Raw genomic sequence first — 22,605 nt, 5'->3', positions numbered from 1 at the left:
AGTTAACCTGGAAAATCACCCAAGCGTTTCAGATGATGGACATCCAGGAAAATGGGGCCAGCAAACCTTAATCTTCCAAACAATGTCATCATGGTACAAAAAAACCCCCACAGGGACTGAACGTTAGAGGTGACAGCAAATACAAACTCAATATGGAAATGAGCCATTTACTCAGATAAACAAGGAAGTTTCAGAGAAAATAAACTGCAAAACTAGAACTTTGAGTCTGAAATATCCAAATGAAGTACTGCGTTCTTAAGATCTTGTAATGAGTAGTAAATTTCCAATCGATTTTTGATGCGTTGGTAGTTTTTAACTGGCCCTGAACCATCTCATTGTTCTTATATATAATAAAACCTGGACCATACGACAGCCTAAGAATATTACCGTGTCATTAAATTTGTGTCCAGTGTATTCCAGGGTTGGGTGTCGTCAGCTAACCAACACTAACCTAAAATTTGGGATGCAGTCCAGTTCTTGCATACTTTATTTACAGGAATTGAGCCACAATGACATTTTCAACAGCGTCACCCTGTGAAGACAGCTAAACATTTGACAATGCTTCCAAATACCAGTTTTCATTTGTGGCGCCAATGCTGAAGAAAGAAGAAAAACCACCAGAGCATATGTGTGTGGTGTTAGCCGTAATGTCAAGTCACTGACGGAGCATCACAAGTAGATCTCACCTTCCTCCATCTGACCTCTAGTCTAACCACAAAACATGGTCCAGAGGCATTCAGTGAATGATGCCTGAACAAATATCTCAAAACGATCATGCTTTTTGTTCCAAGTGTAAAAATATATGTTAAACATAAGAGATAATGCCACTCCAGCTAAAGAAATAATATAATGAGATTCTCATCCAGTCCAGGCCTTGCGGTGTAAAATCTATTTAAGGATTGTTATGCTGACATCCTTCACTATGATCAATCGCTGCTCATTAGTGTTCATATATAATGCAGATGAACTGTTTCTATTTCAAGAGAATGATCTTGTAGTTTTCATATGTTGAAGATTGACTGTTTGAGCCACCTATTTATGAGCATATGCATTTATAATAACACTCACGTTAAACTTGTAGTCAAGAGTCTGATCAAAGCGATTATTGCGGGACCGTAACCGCATAATTTATTGGAATGAATTAAGCGCTGAAAAAATGTTAAAAAAGTAATTAGATCTGAGGTAATGTGGAGGAGGGGAATTAGCATATTACATAAATTTAAGGAGCAATTCACAATTTGACTATTCCTTTTGCGAAATGAAGAAATGAGGCCTTACACATGACCTTACTGACCCTTGGCTCATTATCTGAAGCTATTCTCCATGCTTTACTTTAGTGCCATCTGGTGATCATAAAGATGAAGCATGTGTCCTGAGTTCAGTCGTTATTCAATGGATTTTAAAGCGCTAAAAGTTATCAAAACTATAATGACATTTTTATGTTACTAAAATAAATGCTTACTGTCGTCTCCGAGCTGCAGTGTCCGGTTCCCGCAGGACATTGAATCGAGGCTAACGGAGAGAACCTGTTTGCAACAATGAAGCTTGGGTTAACATCTCAAACAAGCCTCATCAATGAACACCAAACCCAGCAGACTAAAGTTTGGACCACCTTGAATTAGTTTCTCATGATCTCGATCCAGGATTCTGTGTCCCCTACTCAGTGCAGGGGTGGAAGCAAAGTGTGCTTCTCTATTCTTAAGTATCATCTTTTCTTTTCCGTTTCCTTTCCTTGTTTCTGAGCTCCAGCCATTAGGATGCAAGGAAAGAAAATGAGGACAGAGGAATCGAAGGAGTGGTTACTTGTAAATTGGAATATTTTTGATCACTCATCCCAAGAAGTGGTGAATCACACCAAAGACGGTGTCACAAAACTCCTGGGGCCGCGGTCGCAAAACATTTTATCTTAGCACGAGTTCTCCTAAATAGCAGATCGATTGGTTTTTGTAGCGCTTACGTCATACGTTGCGTCAGAGGTCAAGCAAAGTAGTCAGTGATTTCAGCTTATTTTTGTTTAAAAAAACAATCGATCTGCTTCAGAAGATACGTGTTAACCTCCCAGAGGCGTATAGATTAGATTTATGATGGATAAATGCGATTTATGGAGCTTTAAAACACTTGCCACTATCCACTAGGTGTGTCACAAGCGTATTGTGTATCGTACGATTGATGGTCATTTTCCAAATCACGATCATCCCAATCCTCTTGAAAGTGGACACTTGAGCGAACGGAGCACTTGCGTGCCATTTGGCGCTTTTTCCACTGCGCGGGACGGTAAGGTACGCCGTTTCCACAGCAGTTTAGTTGGGAGTTGACGGTTTAAAAAAAAAAACTGAAACATTCACGTTTTCTGTCACCATTCGATGGGGATAAACAGTGTGAAAAGCTCGACTGAAGTCTTCGGGACAACTTCACACTTTATGGAAAGTGATATATATATATATATATATATATATATATATATATATATATATATATATATATATTAGTATAAATAAAGAATAGTTGTTCACTTTCTCTGAGAAGTCTTGCTTCCAGAATTAATTAAGAGTCATTTTTCTGTGTGTGCATTCATTCTATGAACCACATGCACGCATATTTGACAGATGAAGATGAAATTTAATACAGTTTCTGCGCAACATTTTATAAATGAGTCTTCAAAATCCAATCTAAATTAGTGCTGATGCTTATAACTAATTTAATGGCTTTTATCCACATAAATTGCACTGTGTGCTTATTCAAGATGAGCTTAACTGAACTTTCATAATAAACATTGAAGTTGTTTCCAGTTGGTCATGAATTTGGATCAAAAAACCGACTTGTTTCGTAGGTTGTGAACAGTGACTTCATTTATTACCTTATTGATCAGAATACAATGGTCAATGTGTTTATGCATAAAAAACTTTAATGATTAAGGTTATAAAGTTCACAGATTCTAAAGGTTTCCTTTAGCAGTCACACTAACAACAAGGCACCTTGTCCACCGTGAACAACTTTACTGTGTTAAGCAATGCTTCATAGGAGTTTATCTTTACAGGTAGGCAACCACAAGTGAGTTTTTTAAATACATATACTTTATAAGGAGATGGCAAGTCATTGCACAGTCATCCATCCTTTGATCTTCATCCACCCAAGAACCAACATTGGTACAAAAGAACCAGGAGACCAGAAACACTTTATAGTTTGAAGTTATTGGGGACTTAATACCTCACAAACAAAGGTGACGAGATGTCTTTGTCCTTAAAGTTTCTGCTTCACTTGTTAAATCTCAAAGATCCAAAACTAATTTGTAGTGCTTCATCGAGAACGTATTGAGCAGCAGCTCCAGGATTCCCCGTCATCTGTGTGTGATGCCACTAGGTTTACTGTTCCCCAGCTCCTTCCTCTTCCTCCATCTCTACCAGAGCTGCGTGACGGTTAGCCTGCGAGCCCTCTTTGAAGAACACCTTCTTGATGACTCCTGCTTTGGGCGCACGGATTGTATGCTGCCCAGAAAGAGAAGGACCCCATCAGTTATAATACAGACTATAATGTGCACTTAAAAAGGAACGCTATAAGGAAATAAACTCATTCTCCAACTCCCCCAGAGTTGATAAGTTTTACTGTTTTTGAATCCATTCATCCGATCTCCGGGTCTGGCGATAGCACTTTTAGCATAGCTTAGCATAGATCATTGGATCCAATTAGACCAGTAGCATGGCCATGTTACAGCAGCAAACTTCTTTGATTATTATGCCGGAATGAGAGTATAGTTTATAATCATATCGGCCTAGAAAATTGCAACGTTTCATTTTCCGCCAATCTCAGTACGCGAGAGAACTACAGAAGAGTCGAGTTTTAAATGAGAAAAATATCAAAGTCATTTTTTGAATGGCATGCTACTGGTCTAATTGGATCCAATGATCTATGCTAAGTTATGCTAAAAGTGCTGAATGGATTCAAAAACCGTAAAACTCAACTTATTAACTCTGGGGGAGTTGGAGAATGAGCCTATTTTCACAAAATGGAGTGTCCCTTCAATGAGAAAGTGACAGAGCCTCACCTCCATTTTCATGGCAATCATCACCATTAGAGGATCTCCTTTCTGGACCGAGTCTCCAGCCTTGACTAGGACCTACAAAGAAAGCAAAGGCAAATTCCAGAAGTTGTTGCTTGAGTTCCATGGTTTGATTTGGGATGCATTATTCTGTTCTGTTTCTGAAACGGACGCCTTGAATACCTTTTCGATAGTGCCTGTCATGGGTGCAGTAGCGCCCCCCTGTGCACCGGAGCCACTAACACCAGCCAGGAACTTAGGCACAGGTACGTCCACCTGAGCACTTCCCTCCTAAACAAGAGCAAAAACAAACCACGATTGATCACCGGTAGTCTCGACTTAGTCTGGAAGAGGGTGACAGAAACCCACCATAGAGAAGATGTGCACGGTGTTGTCCAGAATGACTAGTTTGGGTCGGGACAGCACTCCGTTGACGGAGCACCACAGGAAGGTCACGTCTCCCTCCATCTGCAGCTCTCCCGACACATCAAACACCTCACCTCCAGTCTAACGAACACAAACGAAGACGTGTGACGATTCAAGTTTAGTACGCGATGGCCGTGTGGGCGATATTTGACTATCATCTCTGTTGATGCATCTGCATTGCAGTTTAAAAACAAGTCATTTCAAGCCACTGAAATGCATCGAGCAGCGAATTTCGCCGTGCTTGTGCGCTGCAGAGAGGTACGTGCAAGTGAAGACTTTTTTTGAACGCACACACTTGAATGTCAAAATGTCCGTCTTTGAAAGTATTCTTGTAAACAGCAATTTATGTCTTAAGATAAAGCAAATGGCTGTAAGAGTATATCGGATCGGGCAGCTCTTAAAGTGACAGTAGTCTAATATTCCTGCTTTGTGTTAATCAATGTATATAGATGTATGTGTGTGTGTAATATGTAAACAAAATTTTACAGTCTAAAGTCGAATTTACCTCCATACTGTACGTCCCATCTGGATTGTAAGTAATAGATAATGCCACTTCTGCAAAAGAAATAACATTTATTACTTATTAAATAGCAACACCTCATAATGGTGCTAAACATTAACTTCGTTTTCTTTAAGTGAAATATAAGTCATGATATTTAAAGACGCTTCCTGGTGGGATTTGCTCATCTATACAGACTCTGTTCAAGGCTTGTAATGCTGAAATCCTCTCTTCAGCAGCTCATATATAATGCAGAGACGTTTCTATTTCGAGGGAATGTTCTGAAAGTCTTGACAAGCAGAAGAATCAGGGGCCATTAATAAGCACACTGATCACGCATTCATAGCAACATTCATCTTAAAATGACCTATTAGTCAAGAATCTGATCAAAGCGATTATTCCCTTGACCCCTGACCTCAACAAAAGAATATACCGAAGCGCTGAATAAATCTAGCAAAAGCATTTTCAATAAAAGGCACTAATTATTCGTGCATATATCAAAATGTACATGCTATTTATATAATATAACAATATTTCAAATTGTAGAGAGAAATCGTTTTTCCGTGTGGAGCTCCTCTACAGCGATCGTTCAGAGTCAAAGCGTGTTGACAGGAGTGTGTGTGTGTGTGTGTGTGTGTGTGTTTATCAGAGCGTGAACGCTTACTGTCGTCCCCGATCTTCAGTGTCAGGTTCCTGCATTGAAGGACATTAAATCGTCTCCCGTTACTGGAAGCAAACGGAGAGAACACGTCTGCAACAGGAAGCTTGGGTTAACATCTCAGTGCGCCATCAAGGAACACCAAACCCAGCAGACTAACGTCTAGACTCGCTCTTAAAACCACTGAAGGCGGCTCCTCACCGCTGGTTTGGTTCCTGTAGATGTCGGTGTGCTGTTTTTCTCGGAGCAGCAGGCCCAGGGCGGCCTGACAGAGCAGGGCCCCTGAGGGCCTCCGGGCCGCTGGGAACAGCTGATCGTGATGCTGCGGGATGAAGCTGGTGTGAACGTTCCCCGCCTCGAACTCCGGGTGCCCCGAAAGACTGAGCAAGAAGTCGATGTTGGTGTCGAGACCCACGATCTGTGAAACACACGCAGCGTTACCGAAGGAGGTCCAATTCGGGTTCAGCTCTAATTACGCGACTAAATCCAGAAGAACTGAGGACAACGCCTCAAAGAAAGCTACAGTAGAGACGTTTTAGGCACTCTCGAAAATAATGCATGATTGAAGATAATTTAACTAAATCAAATCAACATTTGGCTTGCGCTTAAAGCGGCTTTTGCACTTGGGTTTCCCAGGCAGCTTTGCGTTTAGGTGTCTTGAAGCATATTGGAGACGTTTCCCCAATGAATGTTTGGAAACTGATATTTCCTACTGACAGGAAAAGACCTGGCACCCTTTTTAGCTGCTGAAAATACTGGTTTGGAATCAATCGGTGCAGTCACGTGCATTTTTTGTGCATGGTTTAAAAACGATACAGGAAAACGTAGCGTAGAAATGAGCGCTTACGTTGTATTGTCGAAGGCAGTACCGGAGTCTCTTCAGAGCGGCTGAGCGATCTTCCCCCCAAACCACCAGCTTGGCGATCATTGGATCGTAGTGAGCAGACACTTCATCGCCTTCAACGATCAACAGACACGCAGCAGTCATGAGAAACAACAAACAACGTTGATTTAGAGACGCTCTATAGGCATATTCTCCACTACACGTTATCATATTAAGATAATTATTACGGATTTTTCCTTAGGGGTTTTAAAGCTGCAGTGACACAGATGTTTGATCGTTTGTCGCCAATTTTATCGGAGCCTGTCGCAGATATATCTGATAGTTTTATATATATATATATATATACAGAACACATAAAATATGTCAAGTGCGGTCTTAAAGGTGAGTTGGTAATTAGCTTGTGAAATACATAACTTACTTACTACAACCTTAATGACGCCATTTTTTACTCTCACAAAGAGCTCATCGTTGGCTACATCATTGATTTCGTGGACAAAATACCGGAATGGGTCTGAATAAGTAATTAAAATTGATTATATACGCAGGAGACGGAATACTGACATTGTAAATAAGTGTCAAAAAAAACTAATTTTTAGGTAACGACTTGAAGGCCATTGAGAAAATCTACATCGGGACAAAACACACATACTTTATGCACAGCATAACACAAATACAGCAGCAAAAACGGTTCTAAAATATATATATATAAATACTATAAAAACACAAATTAAAACGCTGTATTATGCACACAATGCCAGTATTTGACGATTTACTTGTTTTAAAAAACCACTACGTGAACACAAGCGCACTTCGTCACCATTTTTCCTTTCTGTCGTTTATGTAGAAACAAGAGTTGTATCATTTTTTAAAAAAAAACATGCACTCTGAAACACATTTTTAACCGTTTAAGGCTCACAAAGCGCTACCGTCATGTAAACGAATGAGCGAAACGCACGAAACAATTATTACTGTCGTGGAAACCCTCCTCAGTTTGTTTCATTTGTTCGCCCGTGAATGCTCTGAATGGAACCAAATTCCCACGGAGTACCTTCTCGGACGCCCGTCTCTATACGCGTGCTCCGGTCCCCCTGCGGCGTGGACAGGTGCAGCAGCGGCCCCGCTCCGGGAAGGAAGTTGTTATTGGGGTCTTCGGCGTATATCCTGGCTTCAAACGAATGGCCCTGCAGGACGATCTGCTCCTGAGAGAGAGGCAACCTCTCCCCAGCGGCCACCTGACGAACCAAAACAACTGATTAAGCGTGACTCTGGCCCCTTGTGGACGCGTCTGCAATGACAGGAAATACGTGAGCATTGTCGGCTCTTACGCGCAGCTGCCACTCCACCAGGTCCGTCCCCGTGATCATCTCTGAGACGGGATGCTCCACCTGCAGACGCGTGTTCATCTCCATGAAGTAGAAGTTGTGCTGCGCGTCCATGATGAACTCCACAGTGCCTGTTAGAAAGAGATACTCAATGTCTCGGCGTTGAAAACTGCTGTAATACATTTTTTCGTGATTTCTGATGACTAGGAAGCAGAAAAGAGCAGCACTGATTTGAACCAGAAGTCTTTTTTAAAATGGATCTTTTCACTTTGGATCGCTTTAAATCAATCAATCAATCAATTTTTATTTATATAGCGCTTTTAACAACACAGGTTGGATGCAAATCTAGTCTGGATACAAAGGATTTAAAGGGATAGTTGAACCAAAAAGTCAAACTCTCATTAATTACTCGCCCTCGCGTCATTTCAAACCCAGAACGCAAATTAATTGTGACCCTCCACAGACAGCAAGGATACGAAGGCGGTCAAAGTTCAGAAACGTAACAACGGTGTCGGTGAAAAAGAAAAATAGAAAAAGAAAATGAAAAATAACGCTATTTTTGAAGAGTATCACATGCATACGACATACGCACGGTGCATATGTCGTTTACATTTGCGCAAAAAAGCATTCTCGTAGCTTCGTACAAATTACGGTCGAGCGTCTGATGACGCGTGGATTATTTTAGCGGCGTCTTGAACACGTAGGGATACTTGCTGGGTCAGAGGTCTCTTCGTTTGTGTTGTGAAGATGAACGAAGGTCGTATGCGTCTGGTGCGACGCGAGGGTGAGCGCTGACCGATTTTTCATTTTTGGGTGAACTGTCCCTTTAAGGCGTTACCGCAGCGTCATCATCACCTGCTCCTACGTAGTTGACTGCCTTAGCTGCCCTCACCGCCGCCTCTCCGAGTTTCCTCCTGACCTCAGGACTGATGCCCGGCTGCAGCCCCACACACACACACACACACACACACACATCAAGTCATTAACACAAGCATACATCCCAGACTTCACAGTGACAGAGGAGGTGTCATATTTACCCCTGGAGCCTCCTCGATGATCTTCTGGTGTCGTCTCTGCACGCTACAGTCTCTCTCGAACAGATAAACCGCATCTCCGTACTGGTCACCAAACACCTGCACCTCTACGTGTCTAACGCAACAACGAAACACTTGCGTATTACACCATAAACGTGAACCTGGACCATAAAACACGGGTGTGTTTGAAGCAACCGCTAAAAACACACTATATGGGTACGTTTCAGGCTTTATGGTCCACGTATGAAACGAAGTGCGTGCGCTGAGCGTTAGCACACAGACCTGGGGTTCTCAACGAACTTCTCGACCAGCATCACGTCGTCGTTGAAGGACTTGCGCGCTTCTCTGCGAGCCGACTCGAGCTGCTCGTGAAACTCGGCTTCCGAGTGCGCGATTCGCATTCCCTGCGCGGCGCAAAGAAAGCCTCGTGATTCCGAGCAAGCCGTTTTTATTAAAGGACAGTTTAGCGCAAACGCAAGCTACCTTTCCGCCGCCGCCGCGGACCGCTTTGATCATCACTGGGTAACCGATCCTTGCGGCCTCGCTTTGAAGTTTGGCGTCTGATTGGTCCTCTCCATGGTAACCCTCAATGATGGGCACGCCGGCAGCTGACATGATGTGTTTAGAAGTGCTGACACAAAAACACAGGCGGAGTGAAACACTTTTGAAGAGTTTTTATTATAGACACTATATACTTGTTAGGACTTTTTTATACAAGTCAACTGGAATTTAATTTAATAATATGGTAGTTCATTAATATTAAATGCAGTTAGTTAAAAGCACCTAAATAGTATGTAATTCATAAATCAATTTTGTTTATACACACACACACATATATATATTTTTTTTTTCACCGTACCTTTTGATTCCCATGTCCCGAATTGCTGAAGACGGGGGGCCGATGAAGACGATGCCTTCCTGTTTGCACATTTCAGCAAACTCTGTGTTTTCGGACAAGAATCCATACCCAGGATGGACCGCCTGAGCGAAACAAGAGGATTTAATACACATCGGACTCCCTACTCGGCTATTTCAATAAAAACATCCGCGCACCTGTGCAGAGGACTTCTTGGCGACATCCAGGATCTTGTCCATGCGCAGGTAACTCTGCTGAGACGCCGCCGGCCCGATATGATACGCCTCGTCCGCCTGCGGTCACACACACCATTATCCAACTGCACACCATCAGTACACGAGAATGCATCTGTGTTAAGCAGAGTTTTCTCAGACCATGGCCACATGCATGGAATGCCTGTCTGCGTCGCTGTAGACCGCCACCGAACGGACGCCCATCTTCTTGGCCGTCCGCATCACCCGGCACGCTATCTCTCCTCTGTTAGCGATGAGGACCTTCTCGATCCGGCCTGTGCATAGACACGAGAAGAAACCCCTATAGGTACCATTATGAATAATAACTTGAATTATTAATATAATATAATCAGCTCTTACCGACAGATGCATGTCTGAATGATCCTTTGGTCCAGATCAGTGTCCTGCAGATAATGAGATATACTTCATGTGTTTAGCAAACAGTCCGAAGGGGGTCAAGGGCAAATTCATCTGCAGAGGTGACCTCTTGGTTTAACGTAAAACCGCAGTGCACATTAATAACTATTTAATAACTAAATAATAACTGCACACCTCCCACCAAATACGCATTTATTCACAATTAAAGCATTTTACTCCTTAAAATGGGACTTCACGTTAGCATTCAGAAAGATGGCGAAAATCGTATCTCGAGACGCACTCGTTTGAAAGAGAAATAATAATGTCACTTTAAGCAAGGTTTGAATGTCATTTCTGACAGCTCGCCTGATATCAGCGCTCTGCTCTGATTTGCAAGCCTTAAACGCCGCGTTTCTTGCTTTATATGTTATAATTAAGTAGTTTGTAACTTACAGCAGGTGTTTGTTTATAGTTCTGTTGATTCGAGTTTTCAGAAACGCTGCAGCCATGATCACTTTGTTAGCATGTGTGCGTCAGGACACGACTCGGCACTAAAATAATCTCACAAACTGCGTGGGTTTCACAGCTTCATTCTCACAAACTTGAGGGAATACTTGCAAAAATGTATACTCGGTTGAATTATTCCGGGTAAAATTTCATTAAATCGATATATCGGGGATGCTAGTCGCAGCCGCTGGAGGAGCAAACGCATTAGTTTTGTCCGCGTCCACTTTCCGTACTTCAAGCAGCCAATAAGAAAGTGGAGTTTGGAGGCGGGGACTGACGTAGGCGTGTGAGGATTGTGGGATATGGAGTACAATAAGATAGCAAATATACAAGCGCCTTCGTTTGCGTTATACTGTATAACTTCATAGCGATTAAAAGTAAAAGCTTACCTCTTGCTGCACAGGGGAGCGACTTTTCTCTGTTTATGAACATCACGTCACGTGTGTACGCAATTTCCCGCCAAATCCGCCCCATCGTCTCGGAGTAAATAAGCAATTATTTAGCTACCATTACAAGTATATTTTATATAGTATAAATGCAAGTAATATAATTGTTACTGTCATCAAAGTGCACTTCAAAATCTAAAAAATGTAGTTTTCAAAATAATAAGCCACTTCTCGGGTTACATTTAGTTTAAACTAAACATTTATTTATTTATTTGAATTTATTTTTTGTTTCAGACTCAATATTTAAAGGCTTGCTCGTGAAAAACAGCGTGTCTCATGTTGAGCATGCAAAGAATACTAGGACTATAAAATGCTATCTAAAGGAGAAGATATCTGTATTAAAAAAGTTACATAAGCTATTCAACCAAAATATGAAACAGCACAATTATAAAAGTTCACCTACAGAAATGACACCTTTTTATTTTTTGACAACACTAGAAATAACCTCTGATTTCCCTCAATCATCAGTTCTCTAATTATATGCTCTCAGCTTTACTTTTTAGATAATAATAGTCTAAACATTCATTCTCCTATCGTTTTGTAATTCGGTTGCTGGAGCTTCATAATCGTGATGTAACATCGGCAATCATAGTCTTTGCCGTCTAACACCAATTTGTTCAAAATCATTGCAAAAAATCGGCATTTGTCCACAAAAAGCGTTTCATATTCACATCAGAAAGACCGTAGTCTACAAAAAGCACATTTCTAACAGTATTCCGTGTCAATTGTATTTTAATCGTTTACTGAGACCCTTTAAAGCAATATCCACACAACGTAAAACGTAATCAACTCTTGTGCTTCATCTTCACTGCGCACATCTAGAGTCTCAGAGTTGTTCGTAGCCATGGTTACGGCGTTCCCTGACGAGCACGTACGTCAGAATGGCGATGAGGCAAACCGCTGCAGCGACGGCGCCCAGGATAATGGGGATCATGCGCTTGCTGTAATCAGCCCAGCACTCCACCTCTGAAACCAGGACCAGAGAAACCCTGTTATTCTTGGACCAATGCAAATACGGATGCGTTCACATTTGCGAAATGTGAAAAGCACGTACCTTTTCCAAACGCTCCATTAGCCAGGTCAAAGGCTTGAATCTGGAGTGGCACCAGTTTGATTTTGAAGTAGCTTGCCATTATCAGAGTTGTCTGAGACTTGCATTTGAAGCTCAGGCCGCTTTTTGCTTTGAATAGCTTATCGTGACTTACAACTCCGACGTAGGTTTTATCTGTGGATTAAATGTATGCTTAGTTTGCGCGTTAAAAATACTTGTTTTATCGTTCGCTGGCTGTTCAAGCATGTCATTCGTGGGTTCATCGCCCCCGAAGGTGTAAACAATGAGCCTCCCGATGCATTTTGGCCATTTATTTAAATTATCGCACAGTTTCGAGGGGTCTAACAATGCAGACGTTAAAAACTATGGAAGGCTGGTGGTGCCAAAACGTTTTAAATAGCACGCATTGTTTGTCCACATCAATGCTGCCATTTGTGGGTGCCAAAAAGTGGGTCGTTCGACAATTCGTTTGAGAACTACGAAAAAGTTTGGTGCGAAAGGCCTTATATTTGAACGTCTTTCAACGTCCACACATTATGGCCTTGTTCGAATGTGCAATGCTCTTTTAAAGAATCACGTATTAAGCCTTTATTTAGTTTTTCTTGTATGTTTTAAAGCTGTATTTGTTTGGTTACGTTTTACACAATTGTTATGATTTATTATTAATTTGTAGTTACTTTAAAAAGTAGCCTGCTTAGGTCACGTAATAAATGTGCATGTAGTTGCAATGCATTGCGACCCAATCAGTGGTTGACGTTATCGAATCGAATAATGAAATGACGAATAATGATCGCTCGTGCGAAATTACTTCATTTTGCACTAATTAGTTGTTCCACAAGGTGGCAGCACTGGTTTCACGGTAGAAAATAAAACTAAATAGATGGAACAAGAACAACTATATGCATTTGTAGGCTTGCCAAAATACACAGAGACAAAAAAAAGCGTAAAACTAAAATTAAAATTGGTAGCGTTTTTACTACGTAGAGGAATTCCATGGAAATGTTTGGATCTTAATCGAGACATACGAAGTTTCTTCTAGACAGGTATGGGAAGCGAAATTCAGATTATGTTATGCACAACCAATGTGTTTTGTGAAGGCCGTAGTGTCATTTATACTCACTCTGGCAATTTTTACAAGGGGGAACAGGTCTCAGAAGAGCTTTGATGGTGTTCACATAGGAGACATCGCCTTCCTGCAAGTGTGGGGAGATATCGCATCGCATGTTGATTAAAACTGCTTTACCCTCAAAAGAGAAAACATCAGATAAAAGCTACTGTAGCTACCTTGATGTAAGTGAACTCCAGATGTCCACCATAAAAGTCCAATGACAAAACAGTCTTTTGGCTCCCACAGTATCCCGTGACTTGTGTAAGTCTGGGAATTAAGTTGAAGTAATAGTTCTTCTGCAACACAAGCGTGGATCAGTGTTAGTTTGGACGTTCTGTAAAAGGTATATGCAGGACTTAAGCGTCTTAATATTACATTAATAAAATTTACACTTAAGTCCCATTTATAAGAGTATAACTTTAAATGTAACATTGATTAAGACGCTACAGTTAAAATGGCTATACATGTATGTTGGTTGATGCATTAAATTACGAATATTTTTAAATAGCGTTCAAAATGCAGTTTTAAAGTAAAACCTTTAATTTGAAATTAAATGCACTTAGAGAAAACGTAAGAGTGTTATGAAGCAGTGCCGAAAGCATACTTGGAGTGCACTAATATTGCATTATTTGCCAAATTTGAGGTTCACCGCAAGTGCACTTTTAATGCAATTAAGAGCACTTCTTTCTTAGAAACGATAGCTTACTTGCTTGCTAAAAGTAAAGTTTTGTCTTAATTTCATTTCGGCTTTATTAGAAAGAAGTACCCTTAAGGATGCTGACCCAGTGTAAAACTGCGTGCCTCTACAAGTTCTGCACATTTTTTCTGCCGTTGACGATGTTGGTGTTAAACCGAGTTCTCACCCTTCTCTAAAATCTGCTGAGGAGCTGAATAAAACTGCTGAGAAAATAACAAGCTTACTTTGTTCTCTCGCACCATATACTCCACTCCCAAAGTGGCCTGCGCACACACTTTGCCCTGAGGGTTCTTCAGGGTGTACAGAAACGCAGGTGGGGTGCTTTCTTTGGGCTGGAGGACGGGTCTCTGGGACAGATTCGTGATGGGAGGACCACTGTGGTTGATGTCAGGAACTGCATCTGCTGTAGCTGAAAGCTGAAGGGGGTTTGAGGCTAGAGAGCTTCCTGTAAGCGCAAAAAACAACGGGGGGCTTTAACACCATTTCGTGAAGCGTTAACCAACACAGAGCTACCAGCGCCGATCGAGGATGCTGTTAAACTCACTCAGTGTTTCTTTGTTCTAGCTTCTCAGAAATTAGGCTAGAACTTTGCAGTTCTATTTATAAATGGGCAATCTTAAGAACATGTGCACAAGCGAATATTTGACTTCAAATGAAAGGCAAATCAACTCACCTAGCCAATGCATGGAAGACAGCAGAAGAAGCGCAGCGGTGTAGCGACTTGCTTGAGTCATTTTGAGAAAGTGTCTCTTGTGTCGCTGGGCAGTTGCTCTTATCGTATCACCTCTGAAACGAGAGTGAAATAATGCACATGTGGTCTTAAAGGAGGACACTTATACTTCGGTGCTGTCAGCAGTTGTCTGACATCAGGAAGCTTCGTTAGCCATGCCCACAAATAGTAGACTAACTAATGATATGAGTAATAACTCAAAAAATATATTAAGAGTATTAGTTCCCAATTGAATTTCTAAGCAATCTAGACATCTCTTGGTTACACTTTATTCTGATAGTCCACTTTAGACATTCTACTAACATTAAGTAACTTTGCAACTACATGTCAGCTAGCAGTCATTAGAGTATTAGTACAGCGTCTGATTAATAGCTTCAATCACTTTATTATATATATACTTCACAACATACTGATTATGAGAAACTGTGCAAGTATACATCAACTTATTCTACTAACCCCAAACCTGCCCTAACAGTCTACTCTGAGAGAAAGTAATGGCAAATTAATGATAATTAGTCGACAAAGTAGTTACAAAGTTACTGATAGTCTAAACTGGACTTTCAAAATAAAGTATAACCCATCTCTTTGATTAAAAAGTACCACAAATTGGACATTTGCGGTGGCAGTTTTAGGCCCTTGCCCAAAATTTGGAGATAAAATGCATTCAAACCTCAAAGTGTTTAATGTCACAGCAACCTGAATGACTAATAACGTGAATAAATGAATATGTGAGCGCATTTTTAAATCTTCCACATTCATCACAACTAACAGATCTCTCAAACGCATCTGTTCACACTTTTAGCGTGCTTTGTTCACTGTTTCTTTACTTCCCTTTCTACGTTGGTTGGTTGTGGAACTTGTGTGTGTTTGCATTCAAACGTCTTTGTGATATATATGTTGTTATAGTTTCATTCGAAAATGATCAATAATGATTACACATGTAAAAAAATGCAACACTTTTTGTTGTCCAGATTGCTATTCAAAAGCACACAAAAATGTAGGTCACTTGACAGACATCGGTTTCTAATTTTAAAATTATATATAGTTTTTTGTGGTGCTTAAAAGTAAAAAAAGACTATATGTAGATTGCAAATAAAAGAAGAAGAAAAACAGGTAGTCATTTTAATGCTAAAAATGCAATGTTGGATCTTTCTGACCTCTAAAAGAACAACTGTTTGTGTTCATTCCTCTGGATAGACCTTTAAAGACCACTTGTTAGCTTCATTTTAAAGTACTTTTCGATTTTTTGCTTGATAGTAATAATAGTTGGAATATTTTGATTGCGATTCCTCATTTTGAGTGACACACGTGACAGAATGAGCAAAACAGGAAACGCAGTGTTGGAGAAAGTTAGTTTTTAAAGTAATGCATTACAATAAAATTGCAAAAACAATCGCATTATGTGTATAAATAGTGGGCTAAATAAACGCGAAAACTGGTGCTATTGACATGCAACGATGGACTCATACGCAGCTGTTTAGCGTGCATGCAAATATAAAAATTTAGCATGCACCTTACAACCTCAAATATCTACCCATCGTTTAGCATACGCATGCCAAAGTAAATTTTAGTGTATCAATGCCTCAAGTTTTTGCTTTTACGTCATGTACTTTTTTTCATGGAAAGTAATGCTACTTCTTGCATTTACTTCTTAAATTTAAAAGTAATGTGCTATTTTACTAGTTGAAAAAACTAATCTGATTACGTAACTCCCAATATTGGTTAAATGTACGAAGACATCTACAGTGGGACGCCAGTTATGTCTGTTTTTTTAAAAACCCTTCATAGCATATAACTAAAAAAGAGATAGTAAATGAGTAAATTCTCTTTAGTATGTTGAAGTACTAACTCTGTAGAGACTGAATTTGCTGTGAGATCATGTATTTAATTCCATGAGAGGAAAATACACAGCACAGGTCAAAGGTAGAGGGGACAAAGTATGGCCTTAAATACACAATGCTGCTTTTGTCAATTTACTTAACGCAACTTTGCATTCTAACGCTGCTCGTGTGTCTCTGTTATGAAGCACTGGAGTCGTCTTTAAAAAATACTTATAACGTTTCACTAACGTGAAAACCTCAGATGAAATAGTCAAACAAATCCAAAAACCAATAAATATTGCAATCCATAATCTATCTGTATACGAACTGGACTTGCAAATGCTTTCTTTCGGCTGCCGTTTGAATCCAGAACGCTCCATATTTTGGATCTTCTGGAACCGATTGTCCGATAAAATGTCAAAACTGTGATCTGAATTAAATTTGTGCACCATCATGTAAAGGTCCCAGTGAAGGTCTCTTATCATTGGTTTGGTGTGATTCAGAGAATTGTGCGTGTTGTGGAAAGCATCTCAGACGAGTAAACATTTGCATTACATCCACTGAATACCGCCACCCCATATTTGGACAGCTGGAGATACAGACACAGAACTGAGTTTTCTAACAGTGAGTAAATCATTACAGAGACAGATAGAGTCAAGAGCGGACACTTCTGGAACCTCTCATTCCAACACTGTTGGGTTTCGAAAGAATGACGCGGGATAAAATCTTGATGGTTTTTGCCCTAGCTTGGCTTTATTCTTCTGGAGGACATGGACAAACTGATGTAAAAATTCCATGTGATGATAAACGTGTGGAGAACGTTGTGAATTTAACTCTTTCTACGCATAATAAGATACTAACAGAAGGTGGTCAGCTGGCTCTCTATGAAATCCTGGAGGCTACAAAGGTAGGGTGTAGTTTTGCTCTCTGCGTTGTACAATATTTCAGTTCTAAGCAATTCTAGGTTGTCCTGCACTCTTAGAAATAAAGGTTCCTTATTGGCACTGAAGAACCTTTTCCGTACATGCAGCCATAGCAATGCACAAAAGGTTCTTGAGGTTGAAATGCTCTCCCATATTCTTTTAAGAACTGTTCACTGAAAGGTTGTTGAGGGAAATGGCATCTGGCAAATGGTTCTGTGGCATCACTGGTAAAAGAAAAAGCAATTAAGTGTTGCGATACACCACTTAAATCTTAAAATTAAAGGTGATGCCATGGAAGAACCATTTTGGTTCGACAAAGAACATTTTGAAGAACATTTTAGAAATGTTCTGCATTTGAAAGGTTCCACGGATGTTGAAGGTTCTTTATAGAACTATTAATCCCAATAAAGAACCTTTAGCGGTTCCTTGTTGTTAAAGGTTCTTCTTGGAACCATCAATGCCAATAAAACACCTTCATTTTAAGGAGTTCAGCATAATACAATCATTTTCACAGGCTCAGAATGAATCGGTGGAAGTTGTGTTTGTACGGTTCACAAGCAGAGAGACAGATTGTCCTGCAGGAGGAGACAAGGCTTGGCATGAATGTGACTATCTGCAAGAAGTAGATAAGGTAAGATCTTAGGAAGTCATCTACATGATAATCTACATGAATTAATTAAAAAATTGCATTTATTTAACAATGCTAACCTTGTGACTGGTGCAACAGTCAATTATAACGTTTTTACAGATTCGTGTCAATTATACAAATAGGTTTCCAAACACAATGCATTAGAGTAATGCATTACATAATTTTAGTATTTTTGCGTTTTTATTTATTTTTTAATAACTGCTTTTTGTAAAAGTAATCTAATTACATAATTTGACAGCGCTGGTAATTAGTTCAGGCTTTGACCTTGCTTATAGTACAGTGCATTAATATTTTGTGGTTCCTCAGGCACTCATAATCTGTCACGCGAAAGTCCAGTTTGAAGAAGCAGCTCAAGAGTTACTGTTACATGACTGTACAGGTATGTCGTTATGACTGTAATAACTGTAATAAGCGTATAGTTATAGATGCACAAAGGCATTTTTACATATTAAAGCTCTTTTCTGCCCTAGAAATGCAAACTGTAGTAACTACAAAATAAATTATCCAGTAACAGATGCATTTTTTGTCGATTTAAAAAATGTTTTCAAAACGTTGATGGCTGAAATGTGGCATCTATTGAAGCACACATCACAATTTATTCACTAAACTTTCAGCTGAGCCAGCTGTTTCCTCCAAAGTCGCCCCGTGTCTGGGCTGCCCTGAAAAGATCGATTTACAGCATGAGGACCTGAGAGAACCACTTATTCACTCTTTGTCGAAAGCCAACAGCATGGCCAACCGCGAGCATTTCTTCATCTTTAAGGGCTTGACATTGGCGACGAAACAGGTAAAACATTTGTTTGATTCCCAGGGAATGTGTTCCCTGATAAGACCGATGCAATATAAAATGATTTTGGGTCTTTGGGTAGAGTTGTCCTCCAAATGCACAAATATGAACGTGAACTCATTTAATCCATTGGACATTTTTGCCAGGTTGGGCTGTTGGCTGCAGTTGGTCAAAATGGTGGAGCTCAGGATCATCCAGGTTAATGTTGTGGATCTTTTCTGTGTGTAGGTGGTTGCTGGATTCAGGTATAGATTGCAGTTTTTTATTGAGAAGAGCAACTGCACCAGGGCAGAGTTCAAAGTGGTTACTGAGGAGTGCCACCCAGTCCAGGAAAAAACGGTACCATGGCTTTTTTGAATGCTACACATGATACACATGACATTTGTTCATTGTCTGATAGAATGATGAAATTATGTATCAAATTTAAAGGAATACTCTACTTTTGGAAATAGGTTCATTCTCCAACTCCAGCTAGTTTCTAATCGTATCGGCCTAGAACATCGCAACTTTTCATTTTCCGTCGGCCTAAACAATATAAGCACAGTCAAGATTTCAATAGGAAAAATATCGAAAAGTCTTTGGTCATTTTTGAACGCGACGCGACTGGTCTGATTGGATTCGGTGATCTATGCTAAGCTATGCTAATAATGCTATCGCCAGACCCTGAGATCAGCCAAATGGATTTAAAAAAGGCAAAGCTCAACATATTGACTCTGGGGGAGTTGGAGAACGAGTATTCCTTTAAGGAACCTGCGTACTTGTAGCCTCTCACACAAGTTGTTGTTTAGGAGGTTTTGCAGTGTAACTCTACTGTGGATGTGGCTCCTTGGAGGCACGAGGGCCCAGAAGTGCACGTTGAATGTGAGGCAGCGGTTATTAAAGTGAGCCAACCCATCAATCGTTTATTTTTATTAAACAATATAGATCGTTTTCACAGCATCATTTTCAATAAATGCCCGGCGTCTTGTTTTCAGACCGTGACCAGATTTAAGCGGCCACCGGGCTGGTCTCCTCTTAGGATCATGCCCGAAAAGAAAAAGGTCAAAGAATCCTCAGAGGAATCCAAGGAGAGCATCGGCGCGACCAAAAGCACGCCGCTCAACTGTCCTACCAAACCCTGGAAAGAGTTCAAGCCGGTCATCGCCAGCGTCGCTCCTCTAAACACCACAGAGCCGTCACAGCCGGACACGACCGCAGCAGAGTCTGCATTCAACGACCAGGATCTGATCAGCTGAGCGCTCGCTGCGTGTTTAAATGGATACTAAAATTAAAAAAAGTGAAGGAGGAAAGGAAATTAAACTACCATTCTTACGATGTGTTTCTGAAGTGTTATTCATTTATTTGTGGATGCTGCAATAATTCACAGTACTTTGTCTCATATTTCACAATAAAAACCCACATAAAAACATGCTCGTTAGAGTCGTGTTGCATGTTTCTGTAACATGATACGGAAGATCAGATCTAGAGCTCACGTGAACTGCAAGTTATGGTTACCTTTTAGTGAACTGTGCGAAGAAAATATTTTCACGCGATCGTGCATTTCGCGTAAGGGTCAAATATCTCCCTACACATTTTAAGCAAAAAAACGCTTTGTCTTGACTTATGAGTGACTTATGAGCTTCTTCAGAAATCGCCATACCGAAAAAATAGCTACCATTTTGTGACCGCACTTTTCGCGGTTATCACGGGATAACATCATTTTATTAATTACGCGAGGTAAGATTAGATTTAACGATTGGTCCATCAATTTATATATATATATCTACTCTATAGATTTTTGTTATGTTTGAAAATATACTTCATGACACAATGCGTATCTTCTTTTTCATTTCCTTCGCTTATTATTCCACTGCATTAAAGAATTTCAAAGACAAGATCTCCTGTGTATTAAAGTCGGTACGATATTATTACTTATCAGTCGATGCTGAGGTGTTCATTATTTTGCCATTAGCACTGTGACATCCTGCATGATTCATTTTCACACCTTACCCATATGACACACAAAAATAGGTTGATCAAAGCAATTGTTCGCGACTGACCCCGGTCCCTTAAAATGGCTGCTACTTGTCGTAGACTGTTCCGGTAATTAAATGATCTTCTCCGGAAATAAAAACGGTCGGTAATTGTAGTCAAAGATGAGGTTAGGTGTACATCGGTGGCTCGATGTTTGAGGTTCATGGGTCAGGCGTATGAATCATCACGATGACGTTCTCGGGGGTACGGAGCTAGAATTTAGTTTGCACTGCCTTCGGAGGAGCTGCGGGGTCACGACCCCTGACATCTACAACATCTCAGGCTGATGCATTTAGAGCAGATTCGCGCCGTTGCACGGAGAGCTTATAAACGTTCGAGATGATCCTTCTTCTGTTACTTGAGAGGAGCCGCCCGCATTAGACGTCCGTCTCAAACCAAGTCCCGTTTCCAGCCACAATGGTTAGCGATCGGATCTTCCTTCTGACCGTAACCTGCTCCGTCTTGATGCTGCTGGTTAGCTGTGACGATGTTCTCGAGATCCGCTCGCCAGAAGATAACATGAAGGCTCAAGAGGAGAAGGAACTGGTAAGGCAGCTCTCGTTTCTTCAGACACTCTGCAAATCATTCTAGAAGCACGGCATGAATTAACTGAGGAGAAAAACATTATCTTGCAGATTGAGGCTCTTCAAGAAGTTCTTGAAAAACTGAGAAACAAACAGATCCCCACTGCAGAGAAGAAGTTCGGCTGGGTTCCCTCGGTAAGTCTGTTCAGCCATTACGTCTCCGGTGCAGTGTACGCTACACACAAATACAATCATTAAAATAGCAATTGCAATGCAGTTAGGTCATTCATTCATATCCTGCAACGGATGAACTATTAACAAAATGATGTTTTGTTTGACAGTTGTGTTCCAGAAAGGATAAAATGCTATTATTATATCATAAATTGCTTAATAAATAGATCAAATATCGACGTGCATTGCTTTTGGGTTTTGAATGCATAGCAAAATCTAATAAAACTGTGTAATATTTTCAATTCACTTTGAATACATTTTACACTTTTAAAAGCAGTTCTTCTGTAGATTTGGATTAAAACGCCGGTTATTTTTACGATTGCGTACGATCGTTTCCAACACGGTTAACCGTAACCTCCAACGGATGCCAGCGAATGACGAGCGAACGTTAGGAATATTTTCATTCTTGCTCCAAAATTCGTGTGTCGTTTGAAAGATAAGAGGCTACATAAAAACTAGGCAGAGCATGAACGCCGACCGAGGTTTATACGAGGTGTTCCACAAATCGAACAGCGCATCGAGCAGCACTTCATTGTGTAATAAAGTCGGGTGAAACGCTGTGTTCAGTGTGATGCAGGTGAGCAGTGTGCGGTTCGCAAAGGCGCTCGCTTCGGGAAGCTGTGCAGCTGTCCGGGAGGAACCACCTGCAGCTTCTCCATCCTCAAGTGTTTGTGAAAACCTGCCTCTCTCTGTCCCATCCGGCGTCTCCTTCTCCCTGCAGAGGACTGTCATAAATGTTTGTTGTTTCCCATCAGTTGTAACATGTTTTATTAATGCACATACCAATAAATGCGTGCATTTTTGTATATAGCGCCATTTTTATTCAGAGTCTGATTACTGATGATCTTCACGAC

At 40.6% G+C, this 22,605-nt stretch overlaps 4 protein-coding genes across 4 annotated transcripts; 2 read left to right on the top strand and 2 right to left on the bottom strand.

Annotated features, from left to right (window-relative positions):
* Positions 1-2,826: 2,826 nt before the first annotated feature.
* On the bottom strand, positions 2,827-11,001 carry mccc1 (methylcrotonyl-CoA carboxylase subunit). Its single transcript, XM_043231956.1, has 19 exons — positions 10,719-11,001; positions 10,269-10,312; positions 10,050-10,183; positions 9,873-9,968; positions 9,679-9,800; positions 9,303-9,450; positions 9,102-9,223; positions 8,823-8,934; positions 8,641-8,722; positions 7,789-7,916; positions 7,512-7,695; positions 6,467-6,576; positions 5,821-6,037; positions 5,626-5,712; positions 4,968-5,017; positions 4,406-4,543; positions 4,220-4,327; positions 4,043-4,114; positions 2,827-3,485 (listed from the first exon to the last, which is right to left on the bottom strand). Exons 1-19 carry the CDS (start codon positions 10,772-10,774, stop codon positions 3,363-3,365), a joined length of 2,133 nt encoding a protein of 710 aa, XP_043087891.1. The 5' UTR covers positions 10,775-11,001; the 3' UTR covers positions 2,827-3,362.
* Positions 11,002-11,608: 607 nt separating this feature from the next.
* LOC122334053 (lysosome-associated membrane glycoprotein 3) lies at positions 11,609-14,932 on the bottom strand. Its single transcript, XM_043231957.1, has 6 exons — positions 14,748-14,932; positions 14,299-14,519; positions 13,554-13,673; positions 13,390-13,462; positions 12,273-12,443; positions 11,609-12,184 (listed from the first exon to the last, which is right to left on the bottom strand). The coding sequence occupies exons 1-6, from the start codon at positions 14,806-14,808 to the stop codon at positions 12,045-12,047; spliced, it is 786 nt and encodes a 261-aa protein (XP_043087892.1). The 5' UTR covers positions 14,809-14,932; the 3' UTR covers positions 11,609-12,044.
* Positions 14,933-17,254: 2,322 nt separating this feature from the next.
* Positions 17,255-20,393, top strand: kng1 (kininogen 1). The gene is made up of 7 exons (XM_043231976.1): positions 17,255-17,531; positions 18,062-18,178; positions 18,503-18,575; positions 18,811-18,983; positions 19,212-19,322; positions 19,772-19,864; positions 19,958-20,393. Exons 1-7 carry the CDS (start codon positions 17,334-17,336, stop codon positions 20,216-20,218), a joined length of 1,026 nt encoding a protein of 341 aa, XP_043087911.1. The 5' UTR covers positions 17,255-17,333; the 3' UTR covers positions 20,219-20,393.
* A 141-nt stretch (positions 20,394-20,534) lies between these two features.
* On the top strand, positions 20,535-22,562 carry cart1 (cocaine- and amphetamine-regulated transcript 1). Its single transcript, XM_043231977.1, has 3 exons — positions 20,535-21,542; positions 21,632-21,715; positions 22,319-22,562. The coding sequence occupies exons 1-3, from the start codon at positions 21,414-21,416 to the stop codon at positions 22,424-22,426; spliced, it is 321 nt and encodes a 106-aa protein (XP_043087912.1). The 5' UTR covers positions 20,535-21,413; the 3' UTR covers positions 22,427-22,562.
* Positions 22,563-22,605: the final 43 nt, after the last annotated feature.

This window comes from Puntigrus tetrazona, unplaced genomic scaffold (assembly GCF_018831695.1).
Source record: "Puntigrus tetrazona isolate hp1 unplaced genomic scaffold, ASM1883169v1 S000000472, whole genome shotgun sequence".
Classification (NCBI taxonomy): Eukaryota; Metazoa; Chordata; class Actinopteri; order Cypriniformes; family Cyprinidae; genus Puntigrus; species Puntigrus tetrazona.
The sequence above is the reverse complement of the archived record's forward strand: the minus strand, read 5'-3'. Positions and strand labels throughout refer to the sequence as shown.

What these genes read in the sequence shown, in the direction of transcription:
- mccc1 (XM_043231956.1), bottom strand. Translation starts at nt 10,774, where the DNA reads ATGGCTGCAGCGTTTCTGAAAACTCGAATCAACAGAACTATAAACAAA. An exon ending in ACTATAAACAAACACCTGCT is followed by an intron (nt 10,313 to 10,718) that starts GTAAGTTACAAA and finishes CATTATCTGCAG; the next exon opens with GACACTGATCTGGACCAAAG. An exon ending in TCCGCGGCGGCGGCGGAAAG is followed by an intron (nt 9,224 to 9,302) that starts GTAGCTTGCGTT and finishes TGCGCCGCGCAG; the next exon opens with GGAATGCGAATCGCGCACTC.
- LOC122334053 (XM_043231957.1), bottom strand. Translation starts at nt 14,808, where the DNA reads ATGACTCAAGCAAGTCGCTACACCGCTGCGCTTCTTCTGCTGTCTTCC. An exon ending in TGGAGTTCACTTACATCAAG is followed by an intron (nt 13,463 to 13,553) that starts GTAGCTACAGTA and finishes CCACACTTGCAG; the next exon opens with GAAGGCGATGTCTCCTATGT. An exon ending in CCCTTGTAAAAATTGCCAGA is followed by an intron (nt 12,444 to 13,389) that starts GTGAGTATAAAT and finishes TTTAATCCACAG; the next exon opens with ATAAAACCTACGTCGGAGTT.
- kng1 (XM_043231976.1), top strand. Translation starts at nt 17,334, where the DNA reads ATGACGCGGGATAAAATCTTGATGGTTTTTGCCCTAGCTTGGCTTTAT. An exon ending in ACTGTTACATGACTGTACAG is followed by an intron (nt 18,576 to 18,810) that starts GTATGTCGTTAT and finishes CTAAACTTTCAG; the next exon opens with CTGAGCCAGCTGTTTCCTCC. An exon ending in TGACATTGGCGACGAAACAG is followed by an intron (nt 18,984 to 19,211) that starts GTAAAACATTTG and finishes TTCTGTGTGTAG; the next exon opens with GTGGTTGCTGGATTCAGGTA.
- cart1 (XM_043231977.1), top strand. Translation starts at nt 21,414, where the DNA reads ATGGTTAGCGATCGGATCTTCCTTCTGACCGTAACCTGCTCCGTCTTG. An exon ending in CTCAAGAGGAGAAGGAACTG is followed by an intron (nt 21,543 to 21,631) that starts GTAAGGCAGCTC and finishes ATTATCTTGCAG; the next exon opens with ATTGAGGCTCTTCAAGAAGT. An exon ending in AGTTCGGCTGGGTTCCCTCG is followed by an intron (nt 21,716 to 22,318) that starts GTAAGTCTGTTC and finishes CGCTGTGTTCAG; the next exon opens with TGTGATGCAGGTGAGCAGTG.